This window comes from Callorhinus ursinus, unplaced genomic scaffold, assembly GCF_003265705.2.
Source record: "Callorhinus ursinus isolate GAN/ISIS: 27379988/994484 unplaced genomic scaffold, GSC_fseal_2.0 scaffold4, whole genome shotgun sequence".
NCBI lineage: Eukaryota > Metazoa > Chordata > Mammalia > Carnivora > Otariidae > Callorhinus > Callorhinus ursinus.
This window is the reverse complement of record NW_027397066.1, coordinates 107,207,911-107,229,608: the sequence shown is the minus strand read 5'-3', so window position 1 is coordinate 107,229,608 and position 21,698 is coordinate 107,207,911. Positions and strand designations below refer to the sequence as shown.

At 36.4% G+C, this 21,698-nt stretch overlaps 1 protein-coding gene across 11 annotated transcripts in view; it reads left to right on the top strand.

Moving 5' to 3' along the window:
* SCLT1 (sodium channel and clathrin linker 1) overlaps positions 1-21,698 on the top strand; it is a 183,836-nt gene that overhangs the window by 95,889 nt on the left and 66,249 nt on the right. For 9 of the 11 annotated variants that reach the window (XR_003208832.2, XR_003208834.2, XM_073892263.1 and 6 more), the window contains 2 exons: positions 1,409-1,507; positions 13,075-13,146. Coding sequence is in view for 9 of the 11 variants with exons in the window: in XM_073892263.1 (XP_073748364.1) it covers positions 1,409-1,507; positions 13,075-13,146 (171 nt within the window). In the remaining 2 variants the exon portion in view is untranslated. The remainder of the gene's footprint in view (positions 1-1,408; positions 1,508-13,074; positions 13,147-21,698) is intronic. The other 2 variants (XM_073892265.1, XM_073892264.1) reach the window with 1 other exon arrangement.

The following is a 21,698-nucleotide window of genomic DNA, read 5'->3' as shown; positions in this document are numbered from 1 at the left end:
GATGTAGTGTTCAGTAATTTATTAGTTGTGTATTAACACCCAGTTCAGAAAGATATTTGGCCTAGAGATAAATTTGGGAGTTGTCAGCATATAAATGATATTTAAAACCAAGATACTGGATTAGACCATCAAGGGACAGATGAAGATAAAGGACTAAGGACTTAAGTCTTGGGTAGTACTATTTTTATTTGTTTAATTCAGCTTTTATTTTAATTCCAGTATAGTTAACATACAGCATTATATTCGTTTCAGGTGTACAATATAGTGATTCAGCAATTCCATACATCACCAGTGCTCATCACTTCACATGCACTTCTTAATCCCATCACCTGTTTCACCCACCCCCCCACCTATCTCCCCTCTGATGGGTAGCGCAATTTTTTTTTTAAGATTTTATTTATTTATTTATTTGAGACAGAGAGAGTGAGAGAACTGGAGCAGGGGGAGAGGGACAGCGGGAGAGGAAGAGTGAGAAGCGAACTCCCCACTGAGCAGGGAGCCCAACACAACACAGGGCTCGATCCTAAGGACCCTGGGATCAGGACCTGAGCTTAACCAGCTGAGCCACCCAGGTGCCCCTGGTAGTGCAATTTTTAAAGAGGTTCAGAAGAAGAAACAGGAGTGTAGACTAAAAAGGATTGATCAGTGAATTAGGAGGAAAACCAATACTGTGGTGTGCTGAAAGCCAAATAAAGTAAAACAAAAGAGTAATCAGTTATCTCAAGTGCTGCTGACAGATCAAATAAGATAGTTATTCAAATTTGACTCATGGGTTATTAATGGAGACTATGGATGGTGAAAGCCTGATTGGAGTTGGTGTAAGAGAGAAAAAGTATTGGAGATGAGCAAACACAGACTATAAAGGAGTTTTGCTCCAGAGGGGAGCAGAGAAATGAGGTGTGCTGACAACAGAACTGGGATTATAAGAGTATTTTTTAGTTGGGAGAGGAAAATGATTGAATAAATAGAAACATCAAGGAGTTAGGTGACAAGGGACATAATTTGAATAATACCAAATAATGGAAAGAAAGGGAAGTCCAAGAGATTTTTTTTCCAAGACTTTAATACCTAGACTTGATGGCATTTTGTATAGTGAGTAAAGGAAAATTGAAAAATAACTCTTAAGATTTCTAGCTGTAGAGGTTAGAAGAGTGATGGCCCTGGCCGAAATAAATACCAGAGTAAAATAATAAATTTTTAGGACAAGGTCAGGTGAGAAGGTTAGGGAAAATAAGTCTCATTCATAACTTAGGCAAGATTCCAAGTGATGTCCCAGAAGTTTAGAATAAGATATTTGCTTTCAACAAGTGATTAGTGGAGAGGTTTTTATTCATTTACTGTGTTATCTTTATTAATAATGATGTGATTTATAATAACATGAAATGATTATGTGATTATTTTTCTGAAGGCTCTACTTGAAGAGAAGCAAAAAGAAGAAAATATAGAGAAAATGAAAGAAACAGTCTCTCGGCTTGTGCAAGATGCTGCCATAAGAACCAGGAAGGAAGTAAGGAGTCTTTAAACTTTAAACGTTTACAGAATTTCACAACCCAAGACTAAATACTACCTAAGCTTTTGCCTAATGGACCTAGCTGATTAACTATCAGCTAACCTAAACCAATTGTGCTAAATTTCAAATAAAAGTCATCTCAGGATACCCCTACCATTTGAGCTAGAGTGGGGCTAAAGTGGGGACAGAGGAAGGTGAAGAGGAGGAGAGGGGTTTAGGCTAAGAATATTGTGAACATTAATACACCTGAAGTGTAAAATTAAAAAGAAGCCTCAAAAAGAAAATAGAAGGCATAAGAAGTAAGAGAAGAAAACCTACTGTTGGCCTGCAGAATCTTAGAGCAGCATAGGACTGGAGAAATCTGGTTTGACCTCTTTTTTATTGGTAAATGAAACCATGAGAGGTTGTTGACTCACTCAAAGTTATATACGAATTAAAGCCAGAATTTATTTTTTTTAAGATTTTATTTATTTATTTGAGAAAGAGTGAGGGAGACAGAGAGAGAGAGAGAGAAGGAGCAGGGGGAGGGGCAGAGGGAGAGGGAGAAGCAGGCTCCCCACTGAGCAGGGAGCCCGATGCAGGACTCGATCCCGGTACTCTGACCTGAGCCGAAGGCAGACACGTAACTGACTGAGCCACCCAGTTAAAGCCAGAATTTAGACTCATACCTTCTCCTGGCTGTACTGAGCCCAGCATTGTTTTGATCGTATCATGCTGGCACTTGTACAATATGTGAATGTGTTGTTATTTTCAATTCTGTTATCAAGACTAAATCTGATATTTTTGTGTTAAACTAATGAATTGTTTCTTGGTTTGAATTGTGAGGCTTATGCAAATTAAAACTGGGAAATGTAAGTTTACTTTCATATAAAGAGACAAGGAAGACATAACATCTATTTGCCTTTTCTTCTGGTATGGATATGAATCAATTCATAAGTGTTGTGGTAAAGTTTGAAAGTGTAAAGTGAATTATGGAGGAACAAAGAGAAAAACCCATTTTAAAGATAAAAAAACTCAAGTAACTTGCTTTAGGGTTCTCCCTCTAGGAAGTAGCAAAACTAGATGTAAATACAAGTCTGTTGATTCTAGAGCTCTCCTCTCACTCACTATGAGAAATTGTTTCCCATTAATTTTGTATTCTTTTGTTTTTAGAAATTTTCAAACCCATAAAAAGGTTAAAAGCTGTACAGTGAACACTTCTTTTCCCCTTACCCAGATAATTCTTAATGTCTTGCCACATCCATTCCATCTCTTTCTAAACATACACACACTCTTTTCCCAAACATTTGGACATTGACTGCAGGCATTATGACACTTCACTCCTAAATATTTTGGCATGTTTTTCCCCTGAGGACATTTTACTACACAACCACACCACTATTACCATACCTTAAAAAAAAAACATTATTTTAATCTACACTCAAATTTCCCTAAAATATCCTTGTTAGCTTTTTGGTTTTTTAAATCCAGGATCCAATCCAAATTTATGTATCATTGCATTTGACTGCTATGTCTGTGTAGTCTCCCTCAAACCCAGTCCTTAGCCTTCCTCTGTGTATGACAAAGAATCCTTTATACAATCCAGAATATTCCACATCTGGATTCATGTGACCATTTCTTCTTGATTAGACTTAGGTCATTTCTGGCAGAGTGATATGTATATCTCCCACTTGATCACATCAGGAAGCTAAAATATAAGGTTGTGCATTGGTTGAAGCTAAGCTTGACCACATGGTTAAGGTGGTAAGATCAGAACTTTCCATTTGTATACTTTATAAATAATTGGAGGAAATACTCGAAGATAGTACGGGTATACTTTCTACCAAAAACTTCATCCAGTGGTCTTAGCATCCATTGATAATCCTTGCCTGAGATAAATATTATAAGGAGTGATTACAAATGATTATATTCTCTCATTTTTATACATTTGTTAGCTGTCATTTTTCAGTAAAGAAGAGTTTTCCCCTCTTTTTTAATATGATGGTTTCATTGGTCTTTATTTTTTTGTTATAATCCATTACCATAATTTTTTTTCTTCTCATATTGTCTCTGTAGCTTTTTTGCATCAACGATGTTCCTCTCTCATTTTGTACTTTCCCTGCCTCAGATATGGAATCAGCCACTTCTCCAAGAAACCTTGGTTATAATTTTGATATTTGTGCCAGAGACATGAATTTGCAAAACTACTGTTTTCATTTTTACTGTAATATTTACATTAAAATGCCTTCCTATATATTCATAAAGGCTATCTATGAAATGGTTAACATAAAGGATTGAAAACTAATAATCCTTTCCTTTAAAATGAGCTCCTATAAGATAGTTGGATACACTGTATATTCCATTACTGGATAAAATAAAGGTATTCTTTTCTTACCTGTATTTTTCTTTGGGCAGGATTACTTCTCTCCTAGACAGACTGAAGTAAACTTGTTTTAAACAGTTTCACCAGTTAAAAAAATAAAGCTAATGTGCTTGCTTTCCTCCCAAGCAACTAACTGGTAGAGTTTTCATTCCTATAAATTCTCTGTATGATATTTCTTGATGCAAAAATGTTCCTTAGAAATCTGTTACTTTGTCACAGGCTGAAATTACATAATTTCCTAAGATAAAATTTCTAATTCGAAGCAGAATCCAAACAAAAACCTGGGTTTTTTTAAAATCGTCAATTCGTATACCATTTCTCTAGAAATCCTTGTCCTGTTCTTAGGGTTAAGAATACTGTTATCTTTGGTTGTAGTTTGAAATATTTTTGATGGGATATCTTTAAAATCTTTAATGAATTTTGTGACTTTTAGTGATAAAAATGTTTTATCAAAGTATTCATGATATGAGAACTCCTCTAATTGATTTCCTAATCCTAAAATAAATTCACGTTGGGGCACCTGGGTGGCTCAGTTGGTTAAACGTCAGACTCTTGATTTCAGCTCAAGTCATTATCTTAGGGTTGTGAGATCAACCCCCCTGACAGGCTCTGCCCTGGGAGTGAAGCTGCTTAAAATTCCTTCTCTCAAAGGAGGAGTAGGGGGACCCTCAGTTCGTCTCATCCCTTGAATTCAGCTAGGTAGTTATCAAATCATTCTGAATATCTAAGGAATCAATCGGAGATCTAAGAAGAGAAAAGCTGCACGTCTACAAGTAGAAAAGCCACCACTGTTTGGAAGGTAGGAGTTGCAGAGACTTGAATCCAGGGTTATATAGCGGAGAATATGGAGGAGGGAGGGAACCTGCTTAAGAAGGATACTGCAAAGTATTATAAGCAGAGGAGTGCAAAATCAGAACTTTTAGAAGTTTGCTGCAGTGGGGGATGTCCCTGACTTAAAGGTGCTCAGGTGGTAAAGCAGGGCAGAATTCCAGGTGTAACAGCATGCTCTCAAGATCCCTGAGATATATATCCATATATATGGATCTCCATATTATAGGGTTCCCAGAAGATGAGGAGTAGGAGAAAGGGGCAGAAGGCTTATATGAACAAATTACAGCTAAGAACCCTCTAATCTGGGGACGGAAACAGACATTCAAGTCCCGAAGGCGCAGAGAACTGCCCTCAAAATAAAAAAAAAAAGTCACCAGCTTGACATATTATAGTGAAGCTTGCAAATTTCAAAGATAAAGAGAAAATCCTGAAGGCAGTTCAGGACAAGAGGTTCTTAACCTACAAGGGTAGACACATAAGGCTGGGAGCAAACATGTCCACAGAGACCTGGCAGGCCAGAAAGGGCTGGCATGATATATTCAGCGTGCTAAATGAGAAAATAATGCAGCCAAGAATACTTTATTGAGCAAGTCTGTCATTCAGAATAGAGGGAGAGATAGTTTCCAGGACAAACAAAAACTGAAGGAATTTATGAACACTAAACCAGCCCTGCAAGAAATATTAAAAGAGATCCTTTGAGCAGAGAGAAAGCCCAAAAGTAACAAAGACCAGAAAGGAACAGAGACAATCTACAGGAACAGCAACTTTACAAGTAATACAATGGCACTAAATTCATATCTTTCAGTAATTATTTTGAAAGTAAATGGACTAAGTGCTCTAATCAAAAGACATAAAGTATCAGAATGGATTAAAAAACAAGACCCATCGATATGCTGCTTACAAGAGACTCATTTTAGATCCAGACACTTCCAGATTGAAAGTGAAGGGGTAGAGAACCATTTATCATGCTAATGGACATCAAAGGAAAGCTGGAGTAGCCATCCTTACATCAGATAAACCAGATTTTAAACCAAAGACTGTAATAAGAGATGAAGGAGGACACCATATCATAATAAAAGGGTCTAGCCAACAAGAATATCTAACAGTTGTAAATATTTATGCCCCTAACTTGGGAGCAGCCAAATATATAAACCAATTAATAACCAAATTAAAGAAACTCATTTATAATAATACAATAATAATAGGGGACTTTAACACCCCACTTATAGCAATGGACAGATCATCTAAATATCAACAAGGAAAGGACTCTGAATGACACACTGGACCAGATGGACTTAACACATACCCTTCAGAGCATTGCATCCTAAAGCAGCAGAATACACATTCTTCTTGAGTACGCATGGAATATTCTCCAGAAAAGATCACATACTTGGCCGCAAATCAGGTCTCAACCAGTACAAAAAGACTGAGATCATACCATGCATATTTTCAGACCACAATGCTATAAAACTTGAAGACAACCACAAGAAAAAATTGGAAGGACACAAATACATGGAGGTTAAAGAACATCCTACTAAAGAATGAATGGGTCAACCAGGAAATTAAAGAACAATTAAATACATGGAAGCAAATGAAAATGAAAACACAACAGTCCAAAAGCTTTGGGATGCCAGTGCTCCTAAGGCGTTCCTAAGAGGAAAGTATATACCAATACAGGCCTTCCTCAAGAAACAGGATAAGTCTCAAATATACAACCTAACCTTGTACCTAAAGGAGCTGGAAAGAACAGCAAATAAAGCCTAAACCAAGCAGGAGGAGAGAAAAATAATAAAGATTAGAGCAGAAATCAATAATATAGAAATTAAAAAAACAGTAGAACAGATCAACAAAACCAAGAGCTGTTCTTTGAAAGAATTAATAAGATTGATAACCCTCTAGCCAGACTCATCAAAAAGAAAAGAGAAAAAGACCTAAATAAATAAAATCATGAATGAAAGAAGAGAGATCACAACCAACACTGAAGAAATACAAACAATTATAAGAGAATATTATGAGCAATTATATGCCAACAAATTAGGCAATGTGGAAGAAATGGATACATTCTTAGAAACATGTAAACTACCAAAACTGAAACAGGAAGAAATAGAAAACCTGAACAGACCCATAACCAGCAAAGAAATTGAAGCAGTAATCAAAAAATCTCCCAACAAGCAAGAGTCCAGGGGCTTCCAAGGGGAATTCTACCAAACATTTAAAGAAGAATTAATACCTATCCTTCTGAAACTGTTCCAAAAAATATAAATGGAAGGAAAACTTCCAAACTCTTTCTATGAGGCCAACATTACCTTGATCCCAAAACCAGAGACCCCACCAAAAAAGAATTACATACCAGTATCCCTGATGAACATGGATGCAAAAATTCTCACCAAGATACTAGCTAATAGGATCCCACAGTATGTTGAAAAGATTATTCACCATGACCAAGTGGGATTTATTAATGGGCTGTAGGGGTGGTTCAACATCCACAAATCAATCAGTATGATACACCACGTTAATAAAGGAAAGAACAAGAACCATATGATCTCAGTAGATGTAGAAAAAGCATTTAACGAAATACAGCGTCCTTTCTTGATAAAAACTCTCTGCCATGTAGGGATAGAAGGAGCATACCTCAATATGATAAAAGCCATGTATGAAAAACACACAGCAAATACCGTCCTCAACAGGGAAAACCTGAGAGTTTTTCCCCTAAGGTCAGCAACATGACAGGGAAGTCTGTTCTCACCACTGTTGTTCAGCATAGTACTGGAAGTCCTAGCCTCAGCAGTCAGACAACAAAAAAGAAATAAAAGGCATCCGAATCAGCAAAGAAGTCAAACTCTCATTCATTGCAGATTACATGATTCTCTATGTAAAAAACGTAAAAGACTCCGCCGAAAAATTGCTAGAACTGATACAGGAATTCAGCAAAGTCATGAAATATAAAATCAATGCAAAGACATCAATTTCATTTCTGTACACTAGCAATGAAGCAGAAGAAAGAAATCAAGGAATCGATCCCATTTACCATTGCACCAAAAACCATAAAATACCTAGGAATAAACCTAACCAAAGAGATAAAGGATCTGTACTCTGCAAACTGTGTAACACTTATGAAATAAATTGAGGAAGACACAAAGAAATGGAAAAACATTCCATGTTCATGGATTGGAAGAAAAAATATTATTAAAATGCGTATGCTACCCAAAGCATTCTACACATTGAATGCAGTCCCTATCAAAATACCATCAGCATTGGGACGCCTGGGTGCCTCAGTCAGTTAAGCGTCTGCCTTCGGTTCAGGTCATGATCTCAGGGTCCGGATCAAGTCCTGCATTGGGCTCCTTGCTCAGCAGGGAGCCTGCTTCTCCCTCTGCCTGCCACTCGCCCTACTTGTGCTTCTCTGACAAATAAATAAAACCTTTAAAAAAAAAAAACTACCATCAGCATTTTTCAGAGGTGGAACAAATAATCCTAAAATTTGTATGGAACTAGAAAAGATCCCAAATAGCCAAGATAATGTTGAAAAAGAAAACCAAAGCTGGAGGTGTCACAGTTCCAGACTTCAAGCTGTATTACAAAGCTGTAATCATCAAGACAGTATGGTACTGGCACAAAACGACACATAGATCAGTGGAACAGAATAGAGACCCCAGAAATGGACCCTCAACTCTATGGTCAACTAATCTTTGACAAAGCAGGAAAGAATGTTCAATGGAAAAAAGACAGTCTCTTCAACAAATGATGTTGGGAAAACTGGACAGCCACGTGCAGAAGAATGAAACTGGACCACTTTCTTACACCATGCACAAAAAATAAACTCAAAATGGAATAAAGACCTAAATGTGAGACAGGAATCCATCAGAATCCTGGAGAACGCAGGCAGCAACCTCTTTGACCTCAGCTGCAGCAACTTCTTACTAGACATGTCTCCAAAAGCAAGGGAAAGAGAAGCAAAAATGAACTATTGGGACTTCACCAGGATAAAAAGCTTTTGCACAATCAAAAGGAAAAAATCAACAAAACTAAAAGGCAACCTATGGAATGGGAGAAGATATTTGCAAATGACATATCAGATAAAGGGCTAGTATCCAAAACCTATAAAGAACATATCAAACTCAATACCCAAAAAACAAATAACTTACAAATCACTTACAATTCCACTACCTAGAGATAAACACTATTGTTAGCATTGTCCTCTGAATTTTCATTTAATTGCAAATTATTAATGATGTGGTGTAGCTATCTGTGAAACAAAACATTCTGGAGCTATATACATCAACCTTCAAATAGTGCTAAGCCTAGAAGATAGAATAATGAGGACCCTTTCTCTTTCTACATATTATAATTTTGCAGTGTGTGGAATTTCAAAGAGTAGGTATTATTTTCATTAACTATGTATAAATAAGCTATATATATAATATCTTATAGAGCATGTAGTATATCTTCCTTATATCCATTTATATTTTTAAAATATATTTTTTAATGTTTTTGTTTAAAAATTTTCACCTGTATTGGTGATAATTGCCCCACTTATCATAATTTGACATGTCCTCCAAATATGTAGAATTAATCTGTTGAATTGGGGATTACTTATGTCTAATGACTTTAGAAGTATCTTTTTATTAACAAAGTAAATATAATGAATTGTCACATATTTATGTTCTGGCTGTAAAACTGAACAAAATATGACCATAGCTTATTTCTTTAAAATACAGATGTAGCTTTTTCTCAGATCTCTTTCAAACAAGTAAAACTTAATTTGTGAAAATAACATTTTATTTTCATTTTGATTTTAAATCATGGCTTAAAATTTGTGATCAAAATTATATTCATCCAGTTAGGCAATATTTGCACCATTATTGGCCTTTTCTATGTCTGTCTCTTGGTAATTTACCTTACTATTTGGTTTATAAATACCCTTACTATCCATAAATTATCAAAGAAGATGTTTACATAAAGAAAGTGAGGGGCGCCTGGGTGGCTCAGTTGGTTAAGCGGCTGCCTTTGGCTCGGGTCATGATCCTGAAGTCCCTGGATCGAGTCCCGCATCAGGCTCCCTGCTCAGCAGGGAGTCTGCTTCTCCCTCTGACCCTCCCTTCTCTCATGTGCTCTCTCTCTCAAATAAATAAATAAAATCTTTAAAAAAAAAAAAGTGAGGTTAGGATAAGAGAGGTGACTTTGGTTCCCATACAGACTTCTGAACCCCAACTGCATTAAACTCCCTCTCAAATATGTGTATTTGCTCACGTAACAAAATTTACATTGTGTTTTATCAGATACTAACCTCAAAATATTTTCTGTGACCTTTGTAGCATAGGATTTTACTGATGATATACCATCAGTTTCAGTAGTCCTACACAGTCTTTTTAGTAAATATGAATAGGTTAATTCACTGAATTTATCAGCGTTACTGTAAAAATATTTCAAAATATATTTACTACTATGGTATTAAACCCTCATACTAGCTGCATCATTTCTAGATACTAAAAAGAACATTTTTTGTGTGAGAGACAGACATGACTGCCCTCAAAGGAACTAAAATTTTTATATTCTGAAAACCATGACTTTATTTCTCTGTGCCTTAATCTTCCTCATCTATAATGTGGATAATAACTACTTGATCAGATTCTTGGTGAGAATTAATGAGATAATAACACTTTAATAAGCACTCTAAACAGTTCCTCACACATCAGACCTCAGTAAATGCTGTGATTATCACTGATCCATAAATAGGATGGATTGATCCTTCGTATAATTATTCATAGGCAGAGTTTGCACCAAATTAAATCTAAATAAAGCTCAAAGGGACCCACATATGTTTGTCATGTCTTCAGAAAGGTAACTCATATTAATTAACCAAATAAAATATATGTCAATGTAATAAAATATGTCAGTGTTATAAATGTTCTAAGGAAGGCTTACCTCATGTTTTGGAAATAATCTATTTTATAAGATCCTAGAAAATTTCCAAAACTCTTTGGATCATACATGTTTACTAATGACATAGCATCAGTATCAGTATTCCTCGTGGTCTTTTTAAAAAGCATGAGTAGTTATTAGAAAAATACATTGTCGGGGCGCCTGGGTGGCTCAGTTGGTTAAGCGACTGCCTTCGGTTCAGGTCATGATCCTGGAGTCCCGGGATCGAGTCCCGCATCGGGCTCCCTGCTCAGCAGGGAGTCTGCTTCTCCCTCTGGCCCTCTTCCCTCTCGTGCTCTCTATCTCTCATTCTCTCTCTCTCAAATAAATAAATAAAATCTTTAAAAAAAAAAATACATTGTCATAGGAGCCATCCCAAAGAGAAGTAACTAATTCTTCAAAATATTCTGTATACATAAATCATAATGTTTTTAAAGTAATTTAAATGTTAATTCAAATAAAAGTTTTCCTCACAAAATAATTTACTTAGTACTGAAATATGTGCAATATAAAAAAATATTCTTCTGTTTATAAAACAAAAGTGCCTTAAAAGTTATTAGTTACATTTTTAGTGTGTAATTCAGTTTTTCTCTTGACTTGCTCTATGGCAGGAGTTCTCAAAAAGTGTTGCTCAGAGCGTCTGCAAGGTCAAACCTAACTTTCATACTTAGAGTTTACCATTTGCTTTTTTCATACTCATTCTCTCATGACTGTACAGTGTTGTTTTCCAGAGGTTGATGATATGCAACAACACAACAGATTGAACATAGAAGTAGATATGAGAATCTGGCTGTCTTCTTTTGAGCCAGACATTAAGGAAATTTGCAAAAATGTAAAATACCATTCTTCTAAAAAATTTTCAGTTTTGGAAAATCTACTTATTTTTCATAAAAAATGTTATTTATGTTAACCTGTAATGACTTTAGTTACTATCTTTAAAGAGATTAGTAATTATTTTGAAATATTCCCAGTTTTCACTTCTGATATGGTAAACTTTAATAGAAATTCACTCTCCCTCCACTATCATGGTAAAGTCTTGATTCTTTAATATACCATGTGCTTATTTTTTTAATTTAATTTTATTATGTTATGTTAATCACCATACATTACATTGTTAGTTTTTGGTGTAGTGTTCCATGATTCATTGTTTGCATATGACACCCAGTGCTCCATTCAATACGTGCCCTCTTTAATACCCATCACAGGCTAACCCATCCCCCCACCCCCCCATTTGTTTCAGAGGTACAGGTCTGTGATTCATCAGTCTTACACAATTCACAGCGCTCCCCATAGCACATACCCTCCCCAATGTCTATCTCCCAGCCACCTCATCCCTCACATCCCCCACCACTCCAGCAACCCTCAGTTTGTTTCCTGAGATTAAGAATTCCTCATATCAGTGAGATCATATGATACATGTCTTTCTCTGATTGACTTATTTCGCTCAGCATAAAACCCTCCAGTTCCATCCACATCATTGCAAATGGCAAGATCTCATTCCTTTTGATGGCTGCATAATATTCCATTGTATATATACAACACATCTTCTTATCCATTCATCTGTCGATGGACATCTTGGCTCTTACCACAGTGTGGCTATTGTGGACATTGCTGCTGTAAACATCGGGGTGCACATACCCCTTTGGATCCCTACATTTGTATCTTTGGGGTAAATACCCAGTAGTGCAATTACTGGGTCGTAGGGTAGCTCTATTTTCAACTTTTTGAAGAACCTCCATACTGTTTTCCAGAGTGGCTGCCCCAGCTTGCATTCCCACCAACAGTGTAGGAGGGTTCCCCTTTCTCTGCATCCTCGCCAACATCTGTCGTTTCCTGACTTGTTAATTTTAGCCATTCTGACTGGTGTGAGGTGGTATCTCATTGAGGTTTTGATTTGGATTTCCCTATGCTGAGCGATGTTGAGCACTTTTTCATGTGTCTGTTGGCCATTTGGATGAGTCCATCAAAATCCTAGAGGAGAACACAGGCAGCCACCTCTTCAACCTCAGCCACAGCAACTTCTTCCTAGAAACATCGCTAAAGGCAAGGGAAGCAAGGGCAAAAATGAACTATTGGGACTTCATCAAGATAAAAAGCTTGTGCACAGCAAAGGGAACAATCAACAAAACCAAAAGACAACCGACAGAATGGGAAAAGATATTTGCAAATGAAATATCAGATAAAGGGCTAGTATACAAAATCTATAAAGAACATCAAACTCAACACCCGAAGAACAAATAATCCAATCAAGAAATGGGCAGAAAACATGAACAGACATTTTTCCAAAGAAGACATCCAAATAGCCAACAGACACATGAAAAAGTGCTTGTTTTTTATGACCTAAGAGTTATAATTTTATTTTTTATCAAAATTATTATCCTAAATATTTTTATTGGGTATTAATCATTTTTTGAGAACCTAAACAATTTATAAATGTCTTAATTTACAGGTTGCAAGCACAAGAAAACAGTGTAATGTACAGATTTCTCGACTAGTAGAAGAACTGTCAGCCCTTCAAATGGTATGTTAGAACACTATATTGATATTTTCTTCTGAATATTGATTATTTTAAAGTCCAGGATGCATGTTAATGTATCTTGTAATGGGCATCCTTGTCCATTCAGAAGATACTTAATAAGTAAGCATAAGAATTATGCTAGATGCTTAGAGAAGAGTAAAAATCAAAATAAACATGTTACCTGCAATCTTGGAACTTATGGTCTAGCAAGAAAGATGGATGGCATTTATCACATTTTACTACAATTACTTTTTTTGACAAAGAACACACAGGGTGCTATTGAAGCACCCATCTGCAACTGCTACCATATGCCAGGTTCATCTGGGAGATGAGGGAGAAAGAGAACATATATATGACAGTGGGAAAGAAGAAAGACAAGCTTCCCCAAAAAAATGAGTACTGAAGTATAAGTAAGCAAAGAGGAGAAAGGAAAAGAGTACTTGTGTGTCTAGAGGTGAAATTAAATGTGTAAATTTAACAAGATTTGATGAAATGGAATTTAATAGCCTTGCTTACAGGGGAATAAAAGTACAAGAATCTTCAGAGATTGGGAAGATATTTTCAACTTCACAAACTCTAATATTTTCTGAATCTCTATATCACTTTTAATCTTTACTACAAAACTTAGCAATGAATAATGTCTTGTAATAAATATGTTACATTATGTTAGTTCTCTCTGTCTCCTCTCCCTCCTACCCTCTCCCTTCCTCTTTCTTCATTAAAATCTTATCTTTCCAATTAGATTGTAAATACCTCAAAACAGAAGAGTCTTAAGCCTCCTTTTATTTTCCCCATTGCCTAGCACAGTGTTTTCACAGTATGTTCTTTAATAAATATTTACTGACTGGTATTTAAACAACTCTGAAAAAGGAGCACATGTTCCACATTCTACAAACTCTGTAATGTACATGATGAGACTTTTGTCTTTGTGTATAGATCCTGAGAGTAATAGAACAAGAAATTGTTACTTTTTGTTTGTTTAATGTCATCTGTTTTAAGGGTGAAGGAACATTAAGTAAAATTAATGGGATGCCATGTGGCCAATTAGTCATGTCTAATTATTTGTTGTTTTTCAGTTTTGCTTCCTCTTCTATCACCTTGCTCTTGTGCTTGTTCTCTTACATGGACTGATTTAGCTCTCAGCAGATTCGCAGCGTAGAAGAAGGTCCTACCCCAGTCCAGCATCATTTAATGGCTTATAAACTCTGAAAGGACAAGAACACTATTTCTTTCTCTTTTCCCAAAGGAATGCGTGTTGGATAAGATCTGCAGAGATTTTTGGGCGCCTGGGTGGCTCAGATGGTTAAGCGTCTGCCTTCGGCTCAGGTCATGATCCCAGGGTCCTGGGATCGAGTCCCGCATCGGGCTCCCTGCTCCTTGGGAGCCTGCTTCTCCCTCTGCCTCTCTCTCTCTCTCTCTGTCTTTCATGAATAAATAAATAAAATATAAAAAAAAAAAAAAAGATCTGCAGAGATTTTTAAAATAGTGACGCTTAACAACCACAACCAGAGTTACATAAACTCACTTTAGAGCAAAAATTTTTATTTCAGTTTATTACAAAAAGGTATTTCTTATGATTTATAGTAAAACAATTGTAATCCATAGCTAAGTGGATTTTTCTAAAGATATTAAATATTGTCTGATGTCATATTGATTCCATGGGGAAAACTGTGCTGATTAATTGAAAAGTGTTTTAAATATTAGGCATTGAGAAATATGTCTGAAGGAAGACACATTTGATTACTTTAAAGAGCAGATTTTCTCAGGTAACTCAAAAACTCAGACTGTGGTTTGAGACATAATAACCTGACATTGGCTATTGATTTATATTCTTAAGTACCGAAGTCAAGGAGAGAAGTTAAGCATACTTTAGCTAACCCAAAACTAAGTTACGCTTGTAGGAAGGAGAAAAATTTGTTTTAGGTTAGTGTGCAGATTTTTTGATAGGTTTAAGAAAAGACCCGAGCCAGTCTAGCCACACATCTCCCTTTGGAAAGCAGCACAGCTTTTATTTTCTCCTACAGGGTACAGTTTCTTTTAAAAATAATCAAGGTTGGGGCGCCTGGGTGGCTCAGATGGTTAAGCATATGCCTTCGGCTCAGGTCATGATCCCAGGGTCCTGGGATCGAGCCCCATGTCTGTCTCCTGGCTCAGCGGGGAGCCTGCTTCTCCCTCTGCCTCTCCCCCTGCTCGTGCTCTCTCTTTCTCTCTCTCTCTCTGTCTCTCTCTCTGTATCTCTGTGTCTCGAATGAATAAATAAAATCCTTAAAAAAATACTCAAGGTTTTTTGGGTGTTGAATTTAAGAAGTTCTTTATAGATCTTGGATATCAGCCCTTTGTCTGTAATGTTATTTGCAAAAATCTTCTCTCATTCCATGGGTTGCCTCTTTGGTTTATTGACTGTTTCCTTTGCTGTGCAGAAGCTTTTTATCTTAAGTCCCAAAAGTTCATTTTCGCTTTTGTTTCGCTTGCCTTTGGGGACGTGTCTTGAAAGAAGTTGCTGTGGCTGTTGTTGAAGAGGTTACTGGATTTTGATGGATTCCTGTCTCACATTGAGGTCTTTCATCCATTTTGAGTTTATCTTTGTGTATGGTGTAAGAGAATGGTCGAGTTTCATTCTTTTGTATATAGCTGTCCAATTTTCCCAGCACCATTTATTGAAGAGACTGTCTTTTTTCCATTGCATTTTTTTCCTACTTTGTCAAAGATTATTTGACCATAGAGTTGAGGGTCCATATCTGGACTCTCTATTCTGTTCTATTGGTCTATGTGTCTGTTTTTGTGCCAGTACCATGCTGTCTTGGTGATCACAGCTTTGTAATACAGCTTGAAATCAGGCAATGTGATGCCCCCAGCTTTGTTTTTCTTTTCTAACATTTCCTTGGTGATTCAGGGTCTTTTCTGATTCCATACAAATTTTAGGATTGTTTGTTCCAGCACTTTGAAAAATGCCATTGGAATTTTGATCAGAATGGCATTGAAGGTAAAGATTGCTCTGGGCAGCATAGACATTTTAACAACTTTTATTCTTCCAATCCTTGAGACGACGATTGGCTAAAGAAGATGTGGTCCATATATACAATAGAATATTACTCAGCCATCAGCAAGGATGAATACCCAACTTTCACATCAACATGGATGGGACTGGAGGAAATTATGCTAAGTGAAATAAGTCAAACAGGGAAAGTCATTTATCATATGGTTTCACTTATTTGTGGAACATAAGGAATGGAGGACATTAGGAGAAGGAAGGGAGAAATGAAGGGGAGGAAGTCAGAAGGGGAGACAAGCCATGAGAGACTATGGAGTCTGAGAAACAAACTGAGGCTTTAGAGGGGAGGGGGGTGGGGGGATGGGTTTGCCCGGTGATGGGTATTAAGGAGGGCACGTATTGCATGGAGTACTGGGTGTTATATGCAAACAATGAGTCATGGAACACTACATCAAAAACTAATGACATACTGTATGGTGACTAACATAATAAAATAAAAAAAATTAAAAAGCAAAAAAAAAAGAATACTCAAAGTTTTAGTTCTGCCAACTAGCAGAGATTGCTGTTAATCTACAGCAAATGAGTAAGAAGATTGGTTATTAATTTTATACAAGTTAAATGAAAAGTTCCTTATGATCTTTTTTGTATCAGTGAATTTAAAAAAAATTTTTTTTTTAATTTTGAATCTCCATGTTTGTAGGTATTTAGATATCTTTTTATTATTGTTTTCTAATCCAGTTAAATAGATGCCACAGATTATAATCTATATTATATTGATTCTTAATATTTGTTATGATTTTCTTTATGGTAGACTATAGGATATGATTTTGAAAATACTCCATGAATACTTGAAAAAATATTTAGTATCATTTGGTCATATCTTTCCCAAAAGGTAGGAGTATTGGTGGTGATTAATAGCAAATATCCATGAAAGCTTTTTAATAATAGTAATTTTAAATGTTTGTTTTAGCATTACAGTGAATTTTTAATAGAATTAATATATTTCTCTCTAAAGGTTTCAACTTTTCTGTCTTATTTTAACTTTGAGGTTAACCCAATACTCTTTCAGTCCTCATTTTATCAATGAAATGGTGGATTGGGTGGACAGAGATGCATAGGGTATTTATCATGTACCTTTCTTTTTATGTCATTCACCAGATTCAGAAGTGTGATCCAACATGGTTATTAATATCTACATTAAAAATCATATGGGAATCATATCAATAGCTGCAGAAAAAGCATTTGACAAAATCCAACCCCCATTCATGATAAAAACTCCAAGTAACTAGAAACAGAGGGGAACTTCCTCAACTTGATAAAGAACATCTACAAAAAGCCTACAGCTGTGAAACCAAAAAGATCAGGAACAAGGCAATCATGTGCCCTCTCACCACTGCTTTACAACATCAAACTGGAAGTACTAGCTAATGCAATTTGACTAAAAAAGGAAATAAAAGTTGTACAGATTGGGAAGGAAGAAATTTGTTTGCAGATGACATGATTGTCTATGTAGAAAACAAACCAAAAAAAGAACAAAAAAACTGTGGAACAAAAAAGCAATTACAGCATAACAAGGTTGCAGGATACAGGGATAATATACAAAAGTCAAGTGTTTTCCCATATACCAGCAATGAGCAAATGGAATTTTAAATTAAGAACATTTTGCCATTTACCTTAGTACATAAAAAAATTACTAAGTTATATATCTAACAAAATCTATATGAGGAGAGCTCTGATGGAAGATATCAAAGAAGAAGTAAATAAATGAAGAGATAACCCATGTTCATGGATAGGAAGACTCAAAGTCAAAATGTCAGTTCTTCCCAGCCTGATCTATAGATTGAGTACAATCCCAGTCAAAATCCCAGCAAGTTATTTTGTGGATATTGACAAACTGATTCTAAAGTTTATCTGGAGAAAAGGGTTAGTATCCAAAATCTGTAAAGAACTTACCAAACTCAAAACCCAAAAAACAAATAATCCAGTTAAGAAATGGGCAGAATACATGAATAGACACTTTTCCAAAGAAGACATCCCGATGGCCAACAGACATATGAAAAGATGCTCAGCATCACTCATTATCAGGGAAATACAAATCAAAACCACAATGAGATACCACCTCACACCTGTCAGAATGGCTAAAATTATAGCACAGGAAACAACAAGTGTTGGTGAGGATGCAGAGAAAGAACACTCTTGCATTGTTGGTGGGAATGCAAACTCGTGTAGCTGCTGTGGAAAACAGTGTGGAGGTTCCTCAGAACGTTAAAAATAGGACTGTAATATGATCCAGCAGTTACACTACTAGATATTTACCCAAAGGATAGAAAAATACAGATTTGAAGGGGTACATACATCTCAATGTTTATAGCAGCATTATCAACAATAGCCAAACTATGGAGAGAGCTCAAATGTCCATTGACTGATGAATGGATAAAGAAGAGGTGTTTTATATATGGGAATATTACTCAGCCATCAAAAAGAATGAAATCTTGCCATTTGCAACAATGTGGATGAAGCTAGAGTGTATTATACTAAGCAAAATAAGTCAGTCAGAGAAAGACAAATACGTATGATCTCACTCCTATGTGGAATTTAGGAAACAAAACAAATGAACATATGACAAGGGGAGAAAGAGAGAGAGAGGAAAACAAACCATAAGAGACTCTTAACAATAGAGAACAGGGCACCTGGGTGGCTTAGTTGGTTAAGCGTCTGCCTTCGGCTCAGGTCATGATTCCAAGGTCCTGATATTGAGTCCCAGGTCGGGCTCCCTGCTTCAGCTCCCTACTCAGCAAGGGAGTCTGCTTCTCCCTCAGCCTCCCCCTCCCCTGCTCATGTGCACATGTGCACTCTCTCTCTTTCTCAAATAAAATCTTGGAAAAAAAAAAAAACAATAAAGAACAAACTGAGGGCCAATGGAGGGAAGTGGGTGAAGGATGGGCTAAATGGGTGTTGGGTATTAAGGAAGGTGCTTGTTACAGCAAAGGAAACAGTCAACAAAACTAAGAGGCAAGCCACAGAATGGGAGAAGATATTTGCAAATGACAGTACAGATAAAGGGCTGGTATCCAAGATCTATAAAGAATTTCTCAAACTCAACACCCAAAACAAATAATCAAGTCAAAAAGTGGGCAGAAGATATGAAAAGACACTTCTCTGAAGAAGACATACAAATGGCTAACAGACACATGAAAAAATGTTTATCATCATTAGCCTTCAGGGAAATTCAAATCAAAACCACATTGAGATACCACCTTACACCAGTTAGAATGGCAAAAATGGACAGGGAAAGAAACAACAAATGTTAGAGAGGTTGTGGGGAAAGGGGAACCCTCTTACACTGTTGGTGGGAATGCAAGTTGGTACAGCCACTTTGAAAACCAGTGTGGAGGTTCCTCAAAAATTTAAAAATAGAGCTACCCTATGACCCAGCAATTGCACTCCTGGGTATTTACCCCAAAGACACAGATGTAATGAAAAGAAGGGCCATATGCACCCCAATGTTCATAGCAGCAATGTCTGCAATAGCCAAACTGTGGAAAGAGCCGAGATGCCCTTCAACAGATGAATGGATAAAGAAGACGTGGTCCATATATACAATGGAATATTACTCAGCCATCAGAAAGGATGAATACCCAACTTTTACATCAATATGGATGGGACTGGGGAGATTTTGTTAAGTGAAATAAGCAGAGAAAGTCAATTATCACATGGTTTCACTTATTTGTGGAACATAAGGAATAGCCTGGAGGACACTAGGAGAAGGAAGGGAAAAAAATGAGGGGGGGGTGGGAATTGGAGGGAGAGATGAACCATGAGAGACTATGGACTCTGAGAAACAAACAGGGTTTTAGAGGAGAGGGGGGAGGGGGGATTAGTTAGCCCAGTGATGGGTATTAAGGAGGGCACGTACTGCATGGAGCACTGGGTGTTATGCACAAACAATGAATCATGGAACACTACATCAAAAACTAATGATGTAATGTATGGTGATTAACATAACAATAAAAAATTATTAAAAAAAACTAATGATGTATGGTGACTAACATAACATAATAAAATTAAAAAAAAAAAGGAAGGCGCTTGTTATGTTGAGCACTAGGTGTTGAATATAAGTGATGAATCACTGAATTCTCCTGAAACCAATATTGCACTCTCTGTTGCTAATTGTAATTTAAATAAAAATTCAAAAAATAATTTTTAAATAAATAAAACTTATCTGGAGAGACAAAAGACCCAAAAATAGCCAACACAGTATTGAAGGAGAAGAACAAAATCAGAGGACTGACACTACCAGATTTCAAGAATTACTATAAAGCTATAATAAGCTAGTGTGATATTGGTGAAAAAATAGACAAATAGATCAATGGAATAAAATACAGAATCTAGAATGGAATAAAATATAGTCCCACTTAAATGCAGTCAGCTGATCATTGACAAAGATGCAAAGGCAATACAGTGGTTCAAAGACAGTCTTTTTAGCAAATCGTACTAGGACAATTAGACATTCACATGTAAAAGAATGAATATAGACACAGACCTTACACCCTCCACAAAAATTAATTCAAAATGGTCACAGACCTAAATGTAAAACACAAAACTATAAAATTCCTAGAAGATAAATAGAAGAAAATCTGAATGATCTTGGGTTTGGCAGTGAATTTTTGGGTATAACATCAAAGGCATGACCCATGAAACAATTGATAAGTTGGACTGAATTAAAATGAAAATTTTCTCTGTGAAAGACACTGTCAAGAGAATGAAAATTCAAGCCACAGACAGGGAGAAAATATTTGCAAAAGGCATAGCAGATAAAGGACTGTTATCCAAAATATATGAAGAACTCTTAAAACTCAACAATAAGAAAACAACTCAATTAAAAAGTGGGCACATGGGGTACCTGGGTGGCTCAGTTGTTAAGCATCTGCCTTCGGCTCAGGTCATGGTCTGAGGGTCCTGGGATCGAGCCCTGCATCGGGCTCCCCACCAACCCCCTTCTGTATTCCCTCTCTCCTTGTCTCTCTCTCTCTCTCTCTCTCTGTCAAATAAATAAAATCTTTAAAAAAAATAAAAAGTGGGCACACGTTGTGATGAGCACTGGGTGTTCTATGCAACTAATGAACCAGTGGCTACGCTGAACATAATAAAAAAAAAAAAGTGGACCAAAGATCTTAACAGACACCCCACCAAAGAAGATATAGAGATGGCATATAAGATTATGAAAAGATGCTACACATCATATTTCACCAGGGAAGTGCAAACTAAAACAATGAGCTGCTACTCATTATGCCAAATATGTACCAGATACACCTATTACAATGGCCAAAATTAAGAACGCTGACACCACCAAACTCTGGGAAAGATGTGGAGCAACAGGAATTCTCAATTCATTCATTGGTGGGAATGCAAAATGGTATAGCCACTTTTGAAGGCAGTGTGATGGTTTCTTACAAAACTAAAATATTCTTACCATATGGTCCAACAATTGCATTCTTCCGTATTTAGCCAAAGGAGTTGAAAACTTATATCCACACAAAAACCTGAACATGGATGTTTATAG